We start from the raw sequence: 15358 nt of genomic DNA on the forward strand, positions 1-15358 counted from the left end.
CTTGGAAGAAAGAGCATCAATCTCACTGTCATGCAAGAATCTCAGGACAAATGTTGAGAGACTCCTCTGGCTGAAGCATTTAGGCTCAGGCCCAGGATTATGGGGCACCCACTTAGGACCAAGAAGACGCTTCTCTGCACAAAGAGTCATAAATCTAAGGAATTCTCTGTGATAAAGAGCTGTGGATGCTTGGTTTTTAACTACATTCAAAGAGGGGTTTTTTGGGAATCAGAGTTCTGGGAAATCTAAGTAAGGACATTGAGCTAGACAGTGGGTAAGGCAGAGGATCAGCTCAATCTAAGTGAAGAGCAGTGTAGGTTAGTTAGAGGGGTCTACCATTTTTTATGTTTTAAGTCGCACACCATTCTGACTTGGAAACACATGCCCATTCCTTCCTTGTCAACAGGTAAAAGCTGCAGAATTCCTGACTTTCACCACACAAGCAACTCACCTTTAGGGATGCTATGTGCAATAAGTGATGAACTTGCCAACCATGCTGTTATCCTGCGAATGAGCAAAATAATACCATTTTAAATTTCATATGCCACATATGCATTTTAGAAGCATGAATGTCTGAGATGTAGTCAGCAGCCAAACATCATCAAAACCCTTCTCAGATAACAGCATACAGTGATGTAAGCAAACTTGACGTGCTATCGCCTTCTTATTCCTTCTTAGCACACTTCCAAACTCTCACCACCCAAGGTGGAGCAGTATCCTCTTTCAGAAACTGTACTAACTTGGCAAGGAATTAGCAAAACTCAAGTAATAAATGGCCATCTGGCTTTGGGTTTAGTATTTGACTAGAGATATGTGCAGTCACATTAAAATTGATTTATGATACTTTTGTTAACCATTAATTTTTACAAAAGAGCCCTGTTAATCATTTTTGGACTCAAATACTTTATTTCCCTGAATTTGCCTCCAAAAGAACGAATATTGTCACTTTTTATGAGCAATATTAATCAGGAATGAAATCCATTTGATTGCCAACACCTGCTGGGTTATGCAACCTCCACAGTATTCCGCAGGAGTATCTACTTTTCAACATTCGCTGAAAAAGATTCTGGAAGTCTGGTAGAAATTTTTAACAGTTTATTTTTTTTTAATCTGTTCATCTTATCATGCCTAAGAGAGCCTTGAGAGCCACTGCCTTTAAAACCAAAAATAATATGTAGAGCAACAATGAGTGGTGTTGAATATGTAATTCAGACGGATTTATGCAACACTGAAAAGATGTGAATCTCACCTGTGATAAATAAAAGCACGTTCTTTGCATGGGGAAATGCTTACCTGTCAATTTTATCAAGTAAATAGTGTGATTAACAAAGGCAGTAACATTTTTTTACAAGCTAGCAGACATGTAGCACCTGCACCCTGTAATTACCTCATTGGAATAGCAGCTTTGCAAGATTCAATCACGTGATGGCATTTAAACTTGAAAGTATTGTGGAACTCACACATTTTGAAGCATTTAGTGGTCACAGGACACATGAGTAACTGCCTGAGAAAATCATAATATTCATATGTATTCTTTCGCATAGCAAGAAGAAATCCCACTTGATTTTTACATGCTTTGGGGACTGTTTAAGCCCATGTTAGTTTGCAGGCAAGGAAATAAATGGCCAGTTATAATAATTATCTTTTAGTGCATTGGAGGAACTGCAACCTGAGAAAAGCAGGTGGACCGAACACCAGGAGTGTGTTGTGCTGTGAGATGTATGGGTGAATGCCATCAGTAGTTATGTCACCTGTGCGACAGGAGGGCTCTGCTGCTTCAGATAATGGTAGTAAAGTTGCTGCTGCTACAGAGTGTGGCCAGGCTTGGTCCAGGGGCTTACAGGAGGAGTTTTGATGCTTATCGGAATTTTCTTTGGATAGTACCTGAAGCAATGAAGTTAGGTGGGAAACAACATGAAGGAAATTCAGTTATAGAATGGATCTTTATTTATAATTGGTTCCTTCCACTGTCCGAGATATCAGTGAATTACATTTCAAGTATTGTCACATAGTAAGGTAGGGAAACACAACATCTGGCAAGGTTCTACAAACAGCAATTAAAACAAATAATTGAAAAATAATGCTGGGAATCTGAAATAAAAGCAGAAAATGCTGGAAACACTCAGCAAGTCAGGCAGCATCTCTGAAAGAGAAACAGGGTTAATTCTTCTGGTTGAAGAGTGAAATGGACCCTGGGATCATGACGAGCTTTGTTGTTGTTGACCTGTGTAATGAATTATTCTCAGGACTTGCTTCAAGTGGCATAAGAGTCACAGAAGTGATCCTAAAATGTTTACTCTGTTTCTCTTTCTACAGGTGCTGTCTGACCTGCTGACGATTTAGAGTACTGTCTGTTTTTATTTAAAATAAATTACGAACCTGCTTTTAGTTTGAGCTATGGCACTGACCAGATCATTCATGCCCATTTTCACAAGCTGAAGAAATGTTAGTTTTAATGTTCCACCTAAAGATGGGCCCCCTGGAAATAATGCTTTCCTTTCATTCAGTACTGAAATACCAGCTTAGGTTATGTGGCAATACCCAACAGTGGGGCTCGAAAACGAGGGACTGACCTTTCCTTTCAGTGTGTATGTTCCATACATCTTCTGATAACACTTCAAACCTTATCCAGTTTCTTTGGTTATTACCTACCCAAAGGCAGCTTCTGTTGATGTTTTGATTGCTGGTCCTGCCACCAATTCTGGCTGGTGCTGTAACTTTGCCGGATCAAAGCCTATGAAGGTACTTCTATGGAGAAGGGAAGAAAGAAAGAGACTCTTTCTCCAATGGCCCTTAGGATTGCTGCTGCCACTTCCTTGAACCTTCTGCCACTTGATGCAAGTCCTGGGAATTATTCATAGCACAGGTCATCAGGGTCAAACCTCCAAAGTATAGTGTCTTTTAGATTTGGGAATCGTTTTGGAAATAGGAGAGAAATTAAGGGCACAACCTGAAGCTGAATTCTCCTTTTTTATGTCAAGCAGCCCAAGTTACAATCACCCTTAACTGTCTAAAGGTCAATACTTGAATGTTAAAATTCATTGCAGATACCTCGATGTCCTGCCTATGTTGTACAGTAGCATAACGCTATTAAAGCACCAGCGACCCAGGTTCAATTCCTGCGGCTGTCTGTAAGGAGATTAATCGTCCTTTCCGTGTCTGCGTGGGTTTCCTCCGAGTGCTCTGGTTTCCTCCCACATTCCAAAGACGTACAGGTTAGGAAGCTGTGGGCATGTTATGTTGGCGCCGGAAGCGTGGTGACACTTGTGGGCTGCCCCCAGATCACTCTACGCAAAAGATGCATTTCACTGTGTGTTTCGATGTACATGTGACTGATAAAGATATCTTATCTTTTCTTATGTTTCTCAAGATGATGTTCTACCCAGGGTCTTAGGGTAATCTGTGGCCATTCCCAATGTTCTGCTGCAAAACTTGTTTTTTTCTGGAAAGCAGAAGTTGTTTAATTTTGTTTATTTAGTGTTTGTCTTAACCAAAGTGTTTTTAAAAAAGGATTTCTTCATTTTTAACTGCCTTGCTTTATCCCATTCATGTGATGTGACCACTTTCTGGTGACCATTATAAAGAGAGTAAGTGCAGGTATGGCTCAGTTGCATTTTTCTCTCTGATCACTGTTAGAAAATTCCTTCACGGTGCTTCATGACTTTAACACAGCTCTGGATCATGCAGCAAGGTGCGAAGAAATAAATCAGGCATCTTTACTTCTGCTTTTATCTTATAAAATGTATGATTCATACCTTGTTCTGCAAATATACTGTTATTGCTCTTTCTTAAATCATAAAATTTTCTGCAACGAAGGCAAATTTTGTCCCATTATGTCTTTGTCATCTGAAAAGGATTAATCGAACTCATTCCACTTCGCATTCCAGTCCGTAGCTTGCAAGTTTGCTTTATCTTTCTACTTGGTACAGAGTGCGTAGGTTTAAATGACTCACTGCAGCACAATATTCAAGTGTCAAGCAGTGTACGTGCTGCAACAATTGAAAAAGCGGGTTTGCTCTCCATCTTTACAGATTCGCTTTAATGTAAATACTACAAAGTTAACATCCCTCATTACTTTTACAGGAGTGACACCTGTTGAATATCCAGTTAAATTTTATTACCCCTATAACGTGGTTCTTCACATGAATTTGTTTAACAGAAACAGGACTTTGAAATAGATGAGGTAAAGGAGGTTTGTAAAGTACTCCAGGGATCAGCTATATAACAGAAGAACATACGTGTATAGAATGTCTACAGGTCTCGATTACACCGCTTTTCAGACTGTGCCCAAGGAGAGTTATAGAATTGTGGATAGTTTATAACACAGACAGAGGCCAATCGACCTCTTGTTTCCGTGCGAGACGATAAATTGCCATCTTGGCCTAACCCATCCATCCAACACTTGGTCTGCAGCCTAATATTTGTTACCTGTGGCCGGCCTTCCAGGCAGTGCGTTCTGAGTGAAAAAAAAACCCTCCTATTCATCTCCCTTCTAATCCTCGTACCAAATGAATCCTGGGATCGTTGGGGGAGGTGCAGCAGTAGAGGTGGAGGGGGATTGTCCTCTGAAGAGAGATTATGCTGATTGGGCCTGTACTCTCTTGCATTTAGGGAAATAAGAGGCGATCTTGATGAAATGTACAAGATTTTTATAGGGCTTGACGGTGTAGATTCAGAGATAATGTTTTCCCTGGCTGGGATATCTAGAACCTAAGGTCATGGTCTCAAAATAAAGGGTTGCCCACTCAGGAATGAGTAGAAAAGAAATTTCTTCACCTAGAAGTGAATGAATCTTTAGAAAGAGGGCTGTGGAGATTCAGTTGCTGAGTATATTCAAGATGATATTAGCTAAATCATAGAATCATCATCCCACCTCATCCTCGCTGGCCATGATGCCCATCCATGCTAATCCCATTTCCCCACTCTGGGCCTAAGTCCCTCTATGCCTTTCCTATCTAAGTAAAGTTTTAGACATTAAAGGAATGAAGGGATATGGGGTTAGTGCAGGAACATGCTAATGAGGTGAAGGATCAGACTGATCTCATTAAATAATGGAGCCAATGAGCCTGATGTCATTGAATGATGGAAACACAAGGGGCCAAATGGCCTACTCCTGATTCTATTTTTGATGTAATATTCTTGTGTACCAATTGCTTTACAGCTATGCCCCCTGTTTGATGACGCTTTGTCTACAACGTATGTCCTTCCTTTTCTCTCTGTAGAAGGACCTGAATTAAGTCTTGCCTCAGCCTCTTCTGTTTCAGGGAAGACAACACCAGCTTTCCAAATCTTTCCTCACTGCTACAATCTTCCAGTCTTGGCAATAACCTTCTAAACCTTTGCCCTCTTTCTAGTGTAATCACCTACTGGGGTGTACTCAAGCAGTGGCCTAACTAGTATTATAGATGGTTCTGGCACAATCTCCCTGCTCTTATATTTTGTCTCATGACTAATAAAAGAAAGCATCCTGTGTGCCTTTTTAACTACCTCATATACCAGTTCTGTAGACAATGTCCCTTTGTTCCTCCACACCCTTCAATATCCTCCCACTTATTATATTTTCCCTTGCCTTGTTACGCCTCCCAAATTGCAGTAGCTTGCACAACTCTGGTTTAATTTCCATTTGCCCCTTATTTGTCCAACTGATCAGACTATCTACATCTGCCTGTACAGTGCTTGGTTTTCATACAGGGTTCCCAGGTTGAGTTTAAATTTAATGCAAGAGTGGATTAACTCTCACTGCTCCCATTAAAGGCTAAGGTAAGATACTTGCTGGGTTCTTTATTGGAACAGACAGAAACGTAATAGCTCCTGTCCATTCTGCTGCTTTCAGGTGGCTATGTTGGTCTCCATTCATAAAATTCCTGAATGTGGGATCAATGGAACCCCGTGCATCAACGAGATGAACGTTATGCCTTTTTGGATTTTCCGCCTTTCTTCCAAATTTTTCACGAGTACAAACTGGCTGTTTCATTCATATATGAAACAGTAAATACCCATCAAAACTACATCATGAGCTATAAAGCTAGTTACAACAACCAAAGGTCATTGGAGATACTATCTGAATGCCAGTCTTTGAGCGGAATCCAGCTATCTGCCAGCCAGTGGTTCCACAGGGAACCATTGACATTCATAGCTCAGCTTGTTTCCGAGCTCCATGCTATTATATTATGCTGTCACCAACAGCTTGTTCTTCCTTCTCTTCCTCCTTTTTCTTCTTGTTGTTTTCTTCCAGTTTGCCCTTTCCTTTCCTTACAAGTATATTTCTAATTAGAGAATATTGAAAAATAAAAGCAAAACCAAAGGCCCTTTATTTGCATGCAGACAGCATTCAGAATAAGATAAGGAAATTAATGCTACAAATAGAAATAAATAGGCATGAACTAAGAAGGTCATGATTGCAAAATTACAAACTATGGGTATTAGCTATCCTGGGATACTTAACTTTAAGTAGAGACATACAAAATGTTGCCCCAAAACAGAGGACTGAGAAAATCAAAATTCAGCAAAGGAAGATCAAGAATTTGAAAACCTCACAGAAATACAATCAGAGAGTGAAGGAGGAGCTCAAAGGAATTAGCATTGGGCAAAATTGGCGTTGGGGAAATTAGTGGGACTGGAAGTCCACTAATCCCCAGGATCTGGCGACCTGCATCAGGTGCATTGCTTATTATCTTTCAAAACTCCATAGATTCTGGAACAGTTCCTACAGAGTGGAAAGTAGCGAGTTATGTAAAAATAGACAAAACAAGAAAGACCGCAGATGCTGGAAATCTGGAGCAACACACAAAAACTGATGGAGGAACTCAGCAGGTCAGGCAGCATCTGTGGAGGGAAATGAACAGTCAACATTTCAGGCTGACACCCTAAGAAACCCCATCCATCGAGGAACAGTTCAACAGGTTGGGACTCCACTCAGAAGAATGAGAGGTGATCTTATCAAAACATAAAATTCTTCATGGTTAGACAGGGGAAATGACTGGGAGATATTTTCCCTAATTTAATTAGTTATCGGTTTATCATTGTTACACATACCAAGATTTAGTGAAAAATTTTTGTTTGCATGGCATCCAGACAGATCATTCCATATATAAATTGGTAGATTGGTTTATTATTGTCACATATACTGAGGTACAGTGAAAAATTATCTTGCATACCATTCTTACAGATCAATTCATTACAACAGTGCATTGAGGTAGTACAAGGTAAAATAATAACAGAATGCAGAATAAGGTGTTAAAGTTACAGGGAAGTGCAGTGCAGGTAGACAATAAGGTGCAAGGTCATAATGAGGTAGATTGTGAGGTCAAGAGTCCATCTTATTGTCCTACTGGATTGTTCAATAGTCTTGTAACAGCGGGATAGAGAGCCTGGTGATGTGTGCTTTTAGGCTTTTGTATCATCTGCCTGATGGGAGGGAGCAGAAGAGAGAATGTCCGGGGTGGGTGGGGTCTTTGATTATTCTGGCTGCTTTACCGAGGCAGCAAGAAGTGTAGACAGAGTCCATGGAGGGGAGACTGGTTTCCGCGATGTGCTGAGCTGTGTCCACAAGTCTCTGCAGTTTCTTGTGGTCATGGGCAGAGCAGTTGCCATACCAAGCCATGATGCATCCAGATAGGATGCTCTCTATGGTGCATTGATAAAAATCGGTGAGGGTCAAAGGGAATGTGCCAAATTTCTTTAGCCTCCTGAGGAAGTAGAGGCACTGATGAGCTTTCATAGCCTTGGTGTCTACGTGGTTGGACCTGGACAGGCTATTGGTGATGTTCACTCCTAGGAACTTGAAGCTCTCAACAGTCTTGACCTCAGCACCATTGATGTAAACAGGAGCATGTGCACAGCCTCCCTTCCTGAAGTTAATGACCGACTCTCTTATTTTGCTGACATTGAGGGAAAGGTTGTTGTCATGACACCATGTCACTCTGCTCTTCTATCTCCTTCCTGCGCTCTGACACATCGTTATTTGAGATCCGGCCCACTATGGTGGTATCATCTGCAAATTTGTAGATGGAGTTAGAGCAGAATCTGGCCACACAGTCAAGAGTGTACAGGGAGTAGAGTAGAGGGCTGAGGAAGCAGCCTTGTGGGGCACCAGAATACCTGTGGCGGAGGTGTTGCTGCCTATTCTTACTGATTGCAGTCTGTTGGTCAGGAAGTCAGTGATCCAGTTGCAAAGGGAGGTGTTGAGTCCCAGGTCTAGGAGTTTGGAGATGAGTTTGCTTGAAATTATAATCTTGAAGGTGGAGCTATAGTTAATAAACAATAGTCTAATGTAGGTGTCTTTACTGTCTAGATGCTCCAGAGATGAGTGTAGGGCCAGGGAGATGGCATCCACTGTAGCCCTGTTTCAGCAGCTGGAGATTTGCAGTGGTTTGAAGTTGTCTGGGAGGCTGGAGTTAATGCGTACCATGACCAGCCTCTTGGAACACTTCATGATGGTGAATGTCAGAGTCATTAAGGCATGTTACCTTGTTTTTCTTAGTTACCAGGATGATAGTGGTCTTCTTAAAGCAGGTGGGAACCTCAGAATGAAGCAGGGAGAGGTTAAAGATATCTGCAAATACCCCTCCCAGCTGATCTGTACAGGACCTAAAGACACGGCCAGGGACACCATCTGGGCCAGATGCTTTCGATGGGTTCACTCTCCGGAAGACTGATCTTACACCTGTAATGGTGAATGTGGGTTCAAGTGCATTAGAGGCTGTCGGGGTGGGAGGTGACAAACCAGTCCCCTTCTGATCAAAACGTGCATAGAATGCGTTAAGCTCATCAGTAAAGGATGCGCTGTTGTCAGACTTTGTTTTGTAGCCCATTATAGCATGTAAGCCCTGCCTGGGATGATCTCTGATCACTTTACAGAGGTCGTATCTCAAGTTCTTGTATGGGTCAGGGTCACTTGATTTGAACGCTGCAGTCCTAGACTTCAGTAGGGAGTGGATCTCCCGGTTCATCCATGGTTTCTGATTTGGGAACACCCAGATTGACCTTATTGGTACACGAACCTCAACACACTTGTTGATGAAGTCCGTCATAGTGGTGATATACTTATCTTGGCTGGCAGCTGAGTCTTTGAGCATGGATCAGCCTACTGACTCAAAGCAGTCACGTAGAAGCTCACCTATTTCCTCAGACTGGCACTATACAACTTACTGTACTGGATCCTCATGTTTCAGCTTCTGCTTGTATGCAGGGAGAAGTAGCACAGCTTGGTGGTCTGATTTACCAAAGTGTGGACAGGGGGTGGCTCTTTGATGGTTCTGTAGCAATGGTCAACATCAATGGTTGTATAGCAATAAGTACATCAAAGAAGTGCAGACACAGTCAGTGGTGAGGAGGCTGGAACCAGAAGGTCTGGTCTTAGAATAAGAGGGTGGTCATTTAAGACTGGGATAATGAAGAATTTCTTCTCCCAGAGGGTTGTGAGACTTTGGAATTGCTTGCAACAGCTCAGTGAAGAATTCAGGGGATGGGGTGGAAGCAGGGTCCTTGGGTATATTTAAGGCTGCTAAAGATAGATTTCTAATCAATAAGGGAGTCAATGATTATGGGAGAAGGGCAGGAAAGTGGACTTGAATGTCAGATCAGCCATGATCCTATTGATCAGTGGAGCAAGATGGAGTGGCTGAGTGGCCTCCTCCTATTCCCACTTCTCATGGTCTTGTGGACTTAAAACAGTGAACTGAGGACAAGTTAGCCTGAGATCAGTAGTAGGGAAAATGTTGGAATCTATCATGAAAGAAGTAGGAAAAGGGCATTTAGAAAATAACGATAGGATTGGGCAGAGTCAAAATGGATTTATGAAAGGGAAATCAAATTGACACATCCATTAGAGTTTTATTGAGTCCACTATGAGCACAGTAGATAAAAGCAAACCAGATGCTGTGGTTTATTTGCAATTTGAGAAGGTCTACAATGAAGTACCACACAAAGTTTATTAACATTAGATTGCATAGTGTATGCTGTAGTATGTGAATTGAGAATCAGTCAATGCGCAGAAAACAAAGTATGAATAAATGGGTTATTTTTGGTTTGGGATGCCATTGTCAGTGAGGTGTTGTAGGGATCAGTACTGGGACCCCAGCTGTTCATAATCTATATCAATGATTTAGATGAAAGCGTCAAGTGTAGCATATCCAAGTGCTAATGACACAAAGCTAGGTGGCAATATAGGCTGTGAGGAAGATGTAGAAAGGCTTTGTAGTAGCGTGCATAGCTTATGTGAATGGGTTAAGGACATGGAAGATGGAATATCATGTGGAAATTTGAGGTCATCCACTTTGCTGGAAACAATAAAAAGGCAGGGTGCTCTTCAAATGGTGAGTGATGGGAAGGTGTTGGTGCTCAGAGGGACCTGGGATTCTTTGTATATGAATCACTGAAAGTTAATGTGCAGGTACAACAAGCAACTGAGAAATCAAAGAATATATTGGCCTTTTTTGCAAGAGGCTTTGATGCAAACATCTTGTTGCAATCATATGGAGCCCTGGAATATTGTCCATGGGTCTAGTCTCCCTAGTTGTGAATGGGGGAGTGCAATAAAAGTTCATCAGATTTTTATCTGGAATGGCAGATTTGTCGTTTGAGGAGTGATTAATCAAACTTTGCCTGTACTCTCTTAAATTTGAAAGAACGAGTGGTGAATTCACATTATAATTTACAAAATTCACATGGGGCTTGGCAGATTAGATGTGTGGATGGTGTTTCCCTGGGCTAGGATATCTAAAACCGAGGGCCACAGCCTCAAAATAAGGGACCAACCATTAAGGACACAGATCTTTTCTTATATTTATAATGACATAGGAGGAGGCATTTTGACCTATTAGGTCCATGACAGCTCCCAGGGGAACAATCCTATCAGTCCCATTCCCACTTCCCTCATTTCCCTCCATTCCTGTAGCTTATTCTCTCTCACACATGCCCATAAATCCCCCTTTAAGCCAACTTCCAGCATGTCACATGGATGTGGGAGGAAGCCAGAGCAGCTGGAGGCAAAAAAAAAAGCACCTGCTGATGGGGAAAATGTCCAGACTCTACACAGATGGCACCCAAGCTCAGATCAAACCCGGCTCTCTGAATCTGTGAGGGAGCAGCTGTAACCACTGCACCACTGTGCTACCCAGAGTTGTATATAAGCCATTATACAATATGTATTTGAGCTACTTACAAAGTAATCATCCTCCATCTTAACAGCTCCCTTTGACCCCTAACTTTGAACTAACAATGCTTACATTTGTTGCATTACCATGAACTTTTATTACCAATTACAAATACACGAGGATATTATAAAAGTCATTCTGTGTTTTGGATTACAAGTTGGGTACATTCACCTATCTACTTTAGGAAACCAATGATCATTCAAAGGCACATTCACTTAAGTATTTATTGTACAATAAAAATGGGCAACCTCTATATTTTATACCTGTGTTCTCTTGTATATATTCTTTTATTAAAGCTATGTTTTGACTGTATTGGACAGTGAGGGGAATGTAGCGCTGCTTTCTTAGTTTTTTTGCATTAGTAGCAATTTCTATTAACTCTTCAAAGAATTTATAAGCAAATTCTCAAGCAGGATTATCTTTAGTGAAACCCTTGATGCTTACTTCAAGCTTTATTCTCATTGCCTGGACATTTGGGATTTTTATCCCGAATTAAGGATGGCAACATTTTCTCTACCACAGGTTTTAAGTTTCCTAGCCTGTAATTATCCAATTAACTGTGTCCTTTTGTTTACATTCCATCAGTACTAACCGTGTCCATTCCCCATTCTGGTGTATGCTAACTTCAACCACTTTTCTTTACCTCCTAAATTTATTATCCCCATATATTTTTTTCACGTCTAGTTTGCCAGCAGGATTCTGTTCATGCAATTGAATCTGGATATTCCCATAAAGTAATTGCATCCAGGTTCCTCAATGTATTGCAATACATACACTACAACATTAATTTTCCTTTTATTTCACACTATTCCTTTTGTTTTCCAACCCACCTCCTACTGTTATTTCAGTCATTTTACTTGGAATTTGATTCAATTTCTCTTCTGCCTCTTGATATTTTTTTTCCCTTTGAACATTATCAGTATCTATTTGCCTTTTTCCATTAGTTGACCTTGTTGGTTTTATTTTTCTAGCACTCTTTTCTTAGTTTAGATGCTTTGTCATTTCCCCATTTCAGCCCTGTTTTGCCAGAGCATTAGCACATAACCCATTCGGATTCAGCCTTTCTGTACAGCATAATATTCAGCTGTCCCAGAGTTGCTTTCAACACCCAACAAACAGAATATCAAACTCCCCTTTTTCTTTATAGCTCCTTATACATTGGTTTCCTTAATCCTCCTGTTGACAATATTTAAATTTTTTATTGAATTCCTCTCTTTTCATTCACCGGATGCATTCCTGAAGATAGAACTTTGCATCTCCTGTCTTTGAAGCCTTGGCTCATATGTGTGCCGTTAAAAACCCTACACCATCTCTCACTATGTTATTAACATCCTGTGTTGATTTCCTCCACAAGCTTGCTCTCAATCCCTTTGGTATTTTCCCTCAGTGTGTAATGATCCAGCTACAGGTTGAAAACTCACTATTAATTGTGGGACTTGTCTCTCCAGCACACAGGTTACTGCACTCACAGTCCTGCTTTTCATGTTTGATTTTAATTACATTATTCTCCTGCAATCTCTGGTTTGATGGAATGATTCCGTGGGATTGTAAATAATACATAATAGGCAGCATACATCAGTGGCACAACCTGGAGAACTGCTGCCTTGCAGCTCCAGTGATGCAGGTTCAGCCCTGACCGCCGTACTGTCTGTGCAGAGTTGCATTTTCTCACTGTGAACTGCATGGGTTTCCTCCAGATATTCTATTTCCCTCCCACATCCCAAAGACATGCAGATGTTTAATTAGATGATTAATTGCTCGCCGTAATTTGCCCCTAGTGTGTAGTTGAGTGGTAGAGCCCGGCAGGAGTTGGAGGAAATTTGGGGAGAATAAAATGAAATTAATGTAGCATTAGTATAAGTGGGGGCTTGATTTTCAGCGCCAACTCTGTGGGCTGAAGGGCTGCTCCCATGCTATGCGACTCTGTGACATCAGAGTAACTTCCTTATATCTGTTTTATCAATTCGCTGCTGTTGTTTTGTGCCTTGCCTCTGTGAAACTACTTTTATTTATATATCACCTTATTTTCCTGTGAAATACAACTCTCTGATAATTCTTTTGTTATATTATCTGCCCTTGAGTTTGGTATTTGCCCAGTGTAATGCTGCATTATATATGGGTATACATGGGTACCTATAATAAGATAAGGTATCTTTATTAGTCATATGTACATAGAAACACACAATGAAATGCATCTTTTGCATAGAATGTCTGGGGGCAGTCCACAAGTGTCGCCACACTTCCGGCGCCAACATAGCATGCCCACAAGTTCCTATCCCACATGTCTTTGGAATGTGGGAGGAAACCGGAGCACCTGGAGGAAACCCATGCAGACACAGGGGGAATGTACAAACTCCTTAAAGACAGCAGCTGGAATTGAACCCTGGTTGCTGGCACTGTAAAGCGTTACGCTAACCGCTACACTACCGTGCCTGCCCCTGCACTACTGTGCCTGCAGCATTACACAAAAGATCTGTTAGTTGCAATTTAATTTCCATAAAGTAGGTAATGCAGGTTTCCATGAAGTATGTTACAAGGAATGTGGACAAATATTACTTCTTCTCATTTCAAACTTCTTTACCATCATAAGTTCCTTCCGTTCAATTACAATGTAGTATAATTATTTTCAGATCCCAATTTTGCTCTGGACAGAGTGAAGTAGATACAACAAATAAGTTTGAGAAGTTGTGGCTATCTAGGAATATATTTTGTTTGTCCACATATTTTCACATGAAACAAGATCTCAGAGGAAACTTAAATGATAATTCTGCAAGTTTTACTGCTGGATCCATTTGGTATTAGTGATCCCGAATCTTGGGAAATTCAACATCCAATGGCACAAGATCACAGGCCATTAAAGTGCTCACTGTGCTCTTGTGGGTACCATCTTATAAAAGGTACTAACGGAGTAGTCCAGGACTGTGTGCTTTCTTTGTCTGTCAAGTATGTATTACTTGTGAGCACAATCTCACTCAAGCTTTGTTTTGTTGTAGGTCCTCCGGGAAAGCGAGGTAGAAGGGGCAGAAATGGGGAACCTGGTAAGTACCATATTGACATCAAAATCTTACTTCCACATCAGTATTTTGTCATTTAAGTGCAAGGACAATCATGGCAAGGTGCTTCATTTTTGAGCCATTATTCTGAGCCAGGTTTATACTTTATTCATCATAAATAGTGGATTTATTCCTCAGCAATGTGATAGCAACATCCCAGCCTGATTTAGTGTCTTGGAATTGTGTTTGTGCAGCATCAATCTGGAATTGTTAATGCAGTGAGTAAAACAGCTGCAATCCTTGGCATTAAACCTTTGTAAATTTAATATGCTACACTCTTAAGGTAGTCTAAGCTAACGAGGAGAAAAGATATTTAACAAAATCCACCTGTGAATTTTGGAAAATATTTGAAGTAAAAACAAAATGCTTCATAAATGTGTTTATTAGATATATGGATCTATAAAGCAAATATTAAAAAGTAGGAAGATGGCAGGTGTGAAAAGAATCAAAGAGAAGTATTAGCAACAATGCATCTATCAGGAGAGCTGCCACAGTTACCACGGTGCCAGTGGAGAAAATTGCAACTTAATTGTGCACTGTTTACCACATTCTGCCATCTAGAGTCTGATCCAGTGCAGAATCGTAGAACCATAGAACCATAGAACCATACAGCACAACACAGGCCCTTCAGCCCACCGTGTCGTGCCGTCCATCAGACCACCCTCACACTACCTAACCCCTTCCTCCCGCATATCCCTCTATCTCACGTTCCTCCATATGCCTATCCAACAAGCTCTTGAACCTGTTCAATGTATCTGCCTCCACCACCACATCATACACCTGTGATGTATTTCTAAAGCAAACATACAAACGCAAGGTGATTTCTAAAGCCAATGATTTTTTGTAAAGAAAACACCGAATTGCCAACATTGACTGGACAATTCTCAACTGTATTCTTTCAGAAGGCACTGGCTGTAATCGTGTGTATCTGTGAAGAGACAAACAGAATTAGCATTTCAGGTTGCAGAGGAACATTAGAGATGCACAGATTTTAAGCTGGAGGGAAAGGTGGAGAGAGAACAAAAGGGATGGTGTGGCATAGGATGGAAGGCAAGAGGGGCTGCAAAGAAAAAAGGATTATAGTACGAGATTAAGAAGCATAAAGTTGGTTTGATGGTGATGTAACTGGGAGTGACAGAATCGTCATGT

The 15358-nt window shown here is 41.0% G+C and overlaps 1 protein-coding gene across 1 annotated transcript in view; it reads left to right on the top strand.

Moving 5' to 3' along the window:
* The window catches only part of LOC127584019 (collagen alpha-1(XXV) chain-like), a 298576-nt gene extending 284326 nt beyond the window's left edge, over positions 1-14250 (top strand). The window contains exon 3 of the mRNA XM_052040535.1: positions 14150-14250. Coding sequence (XP_051896495.1) covers positions 14150-14250 — 101 coding nt within the window. The remainder of the gene's footprint in view (positions 1-14149) is intronic.
* The last annotated feature ends 1108 nt before the right edge of the window (positions 14251-15358 follow it).

The sequence above is a fragment of the Pristis pectinata genome, chromosome 2 (genome assembly GCF_009764475.1).
Source record: "Pristis pectinata isolate sPriPec2 chromosome 2, sPriPec2.1.pri, whole genome shotgun sequence".
NCBI lineage: Eukaryota > Metazoa > Chordata > Chondrichthyes > Rhinopristiformes > Pristidae > Pristis > Pristis pectinata.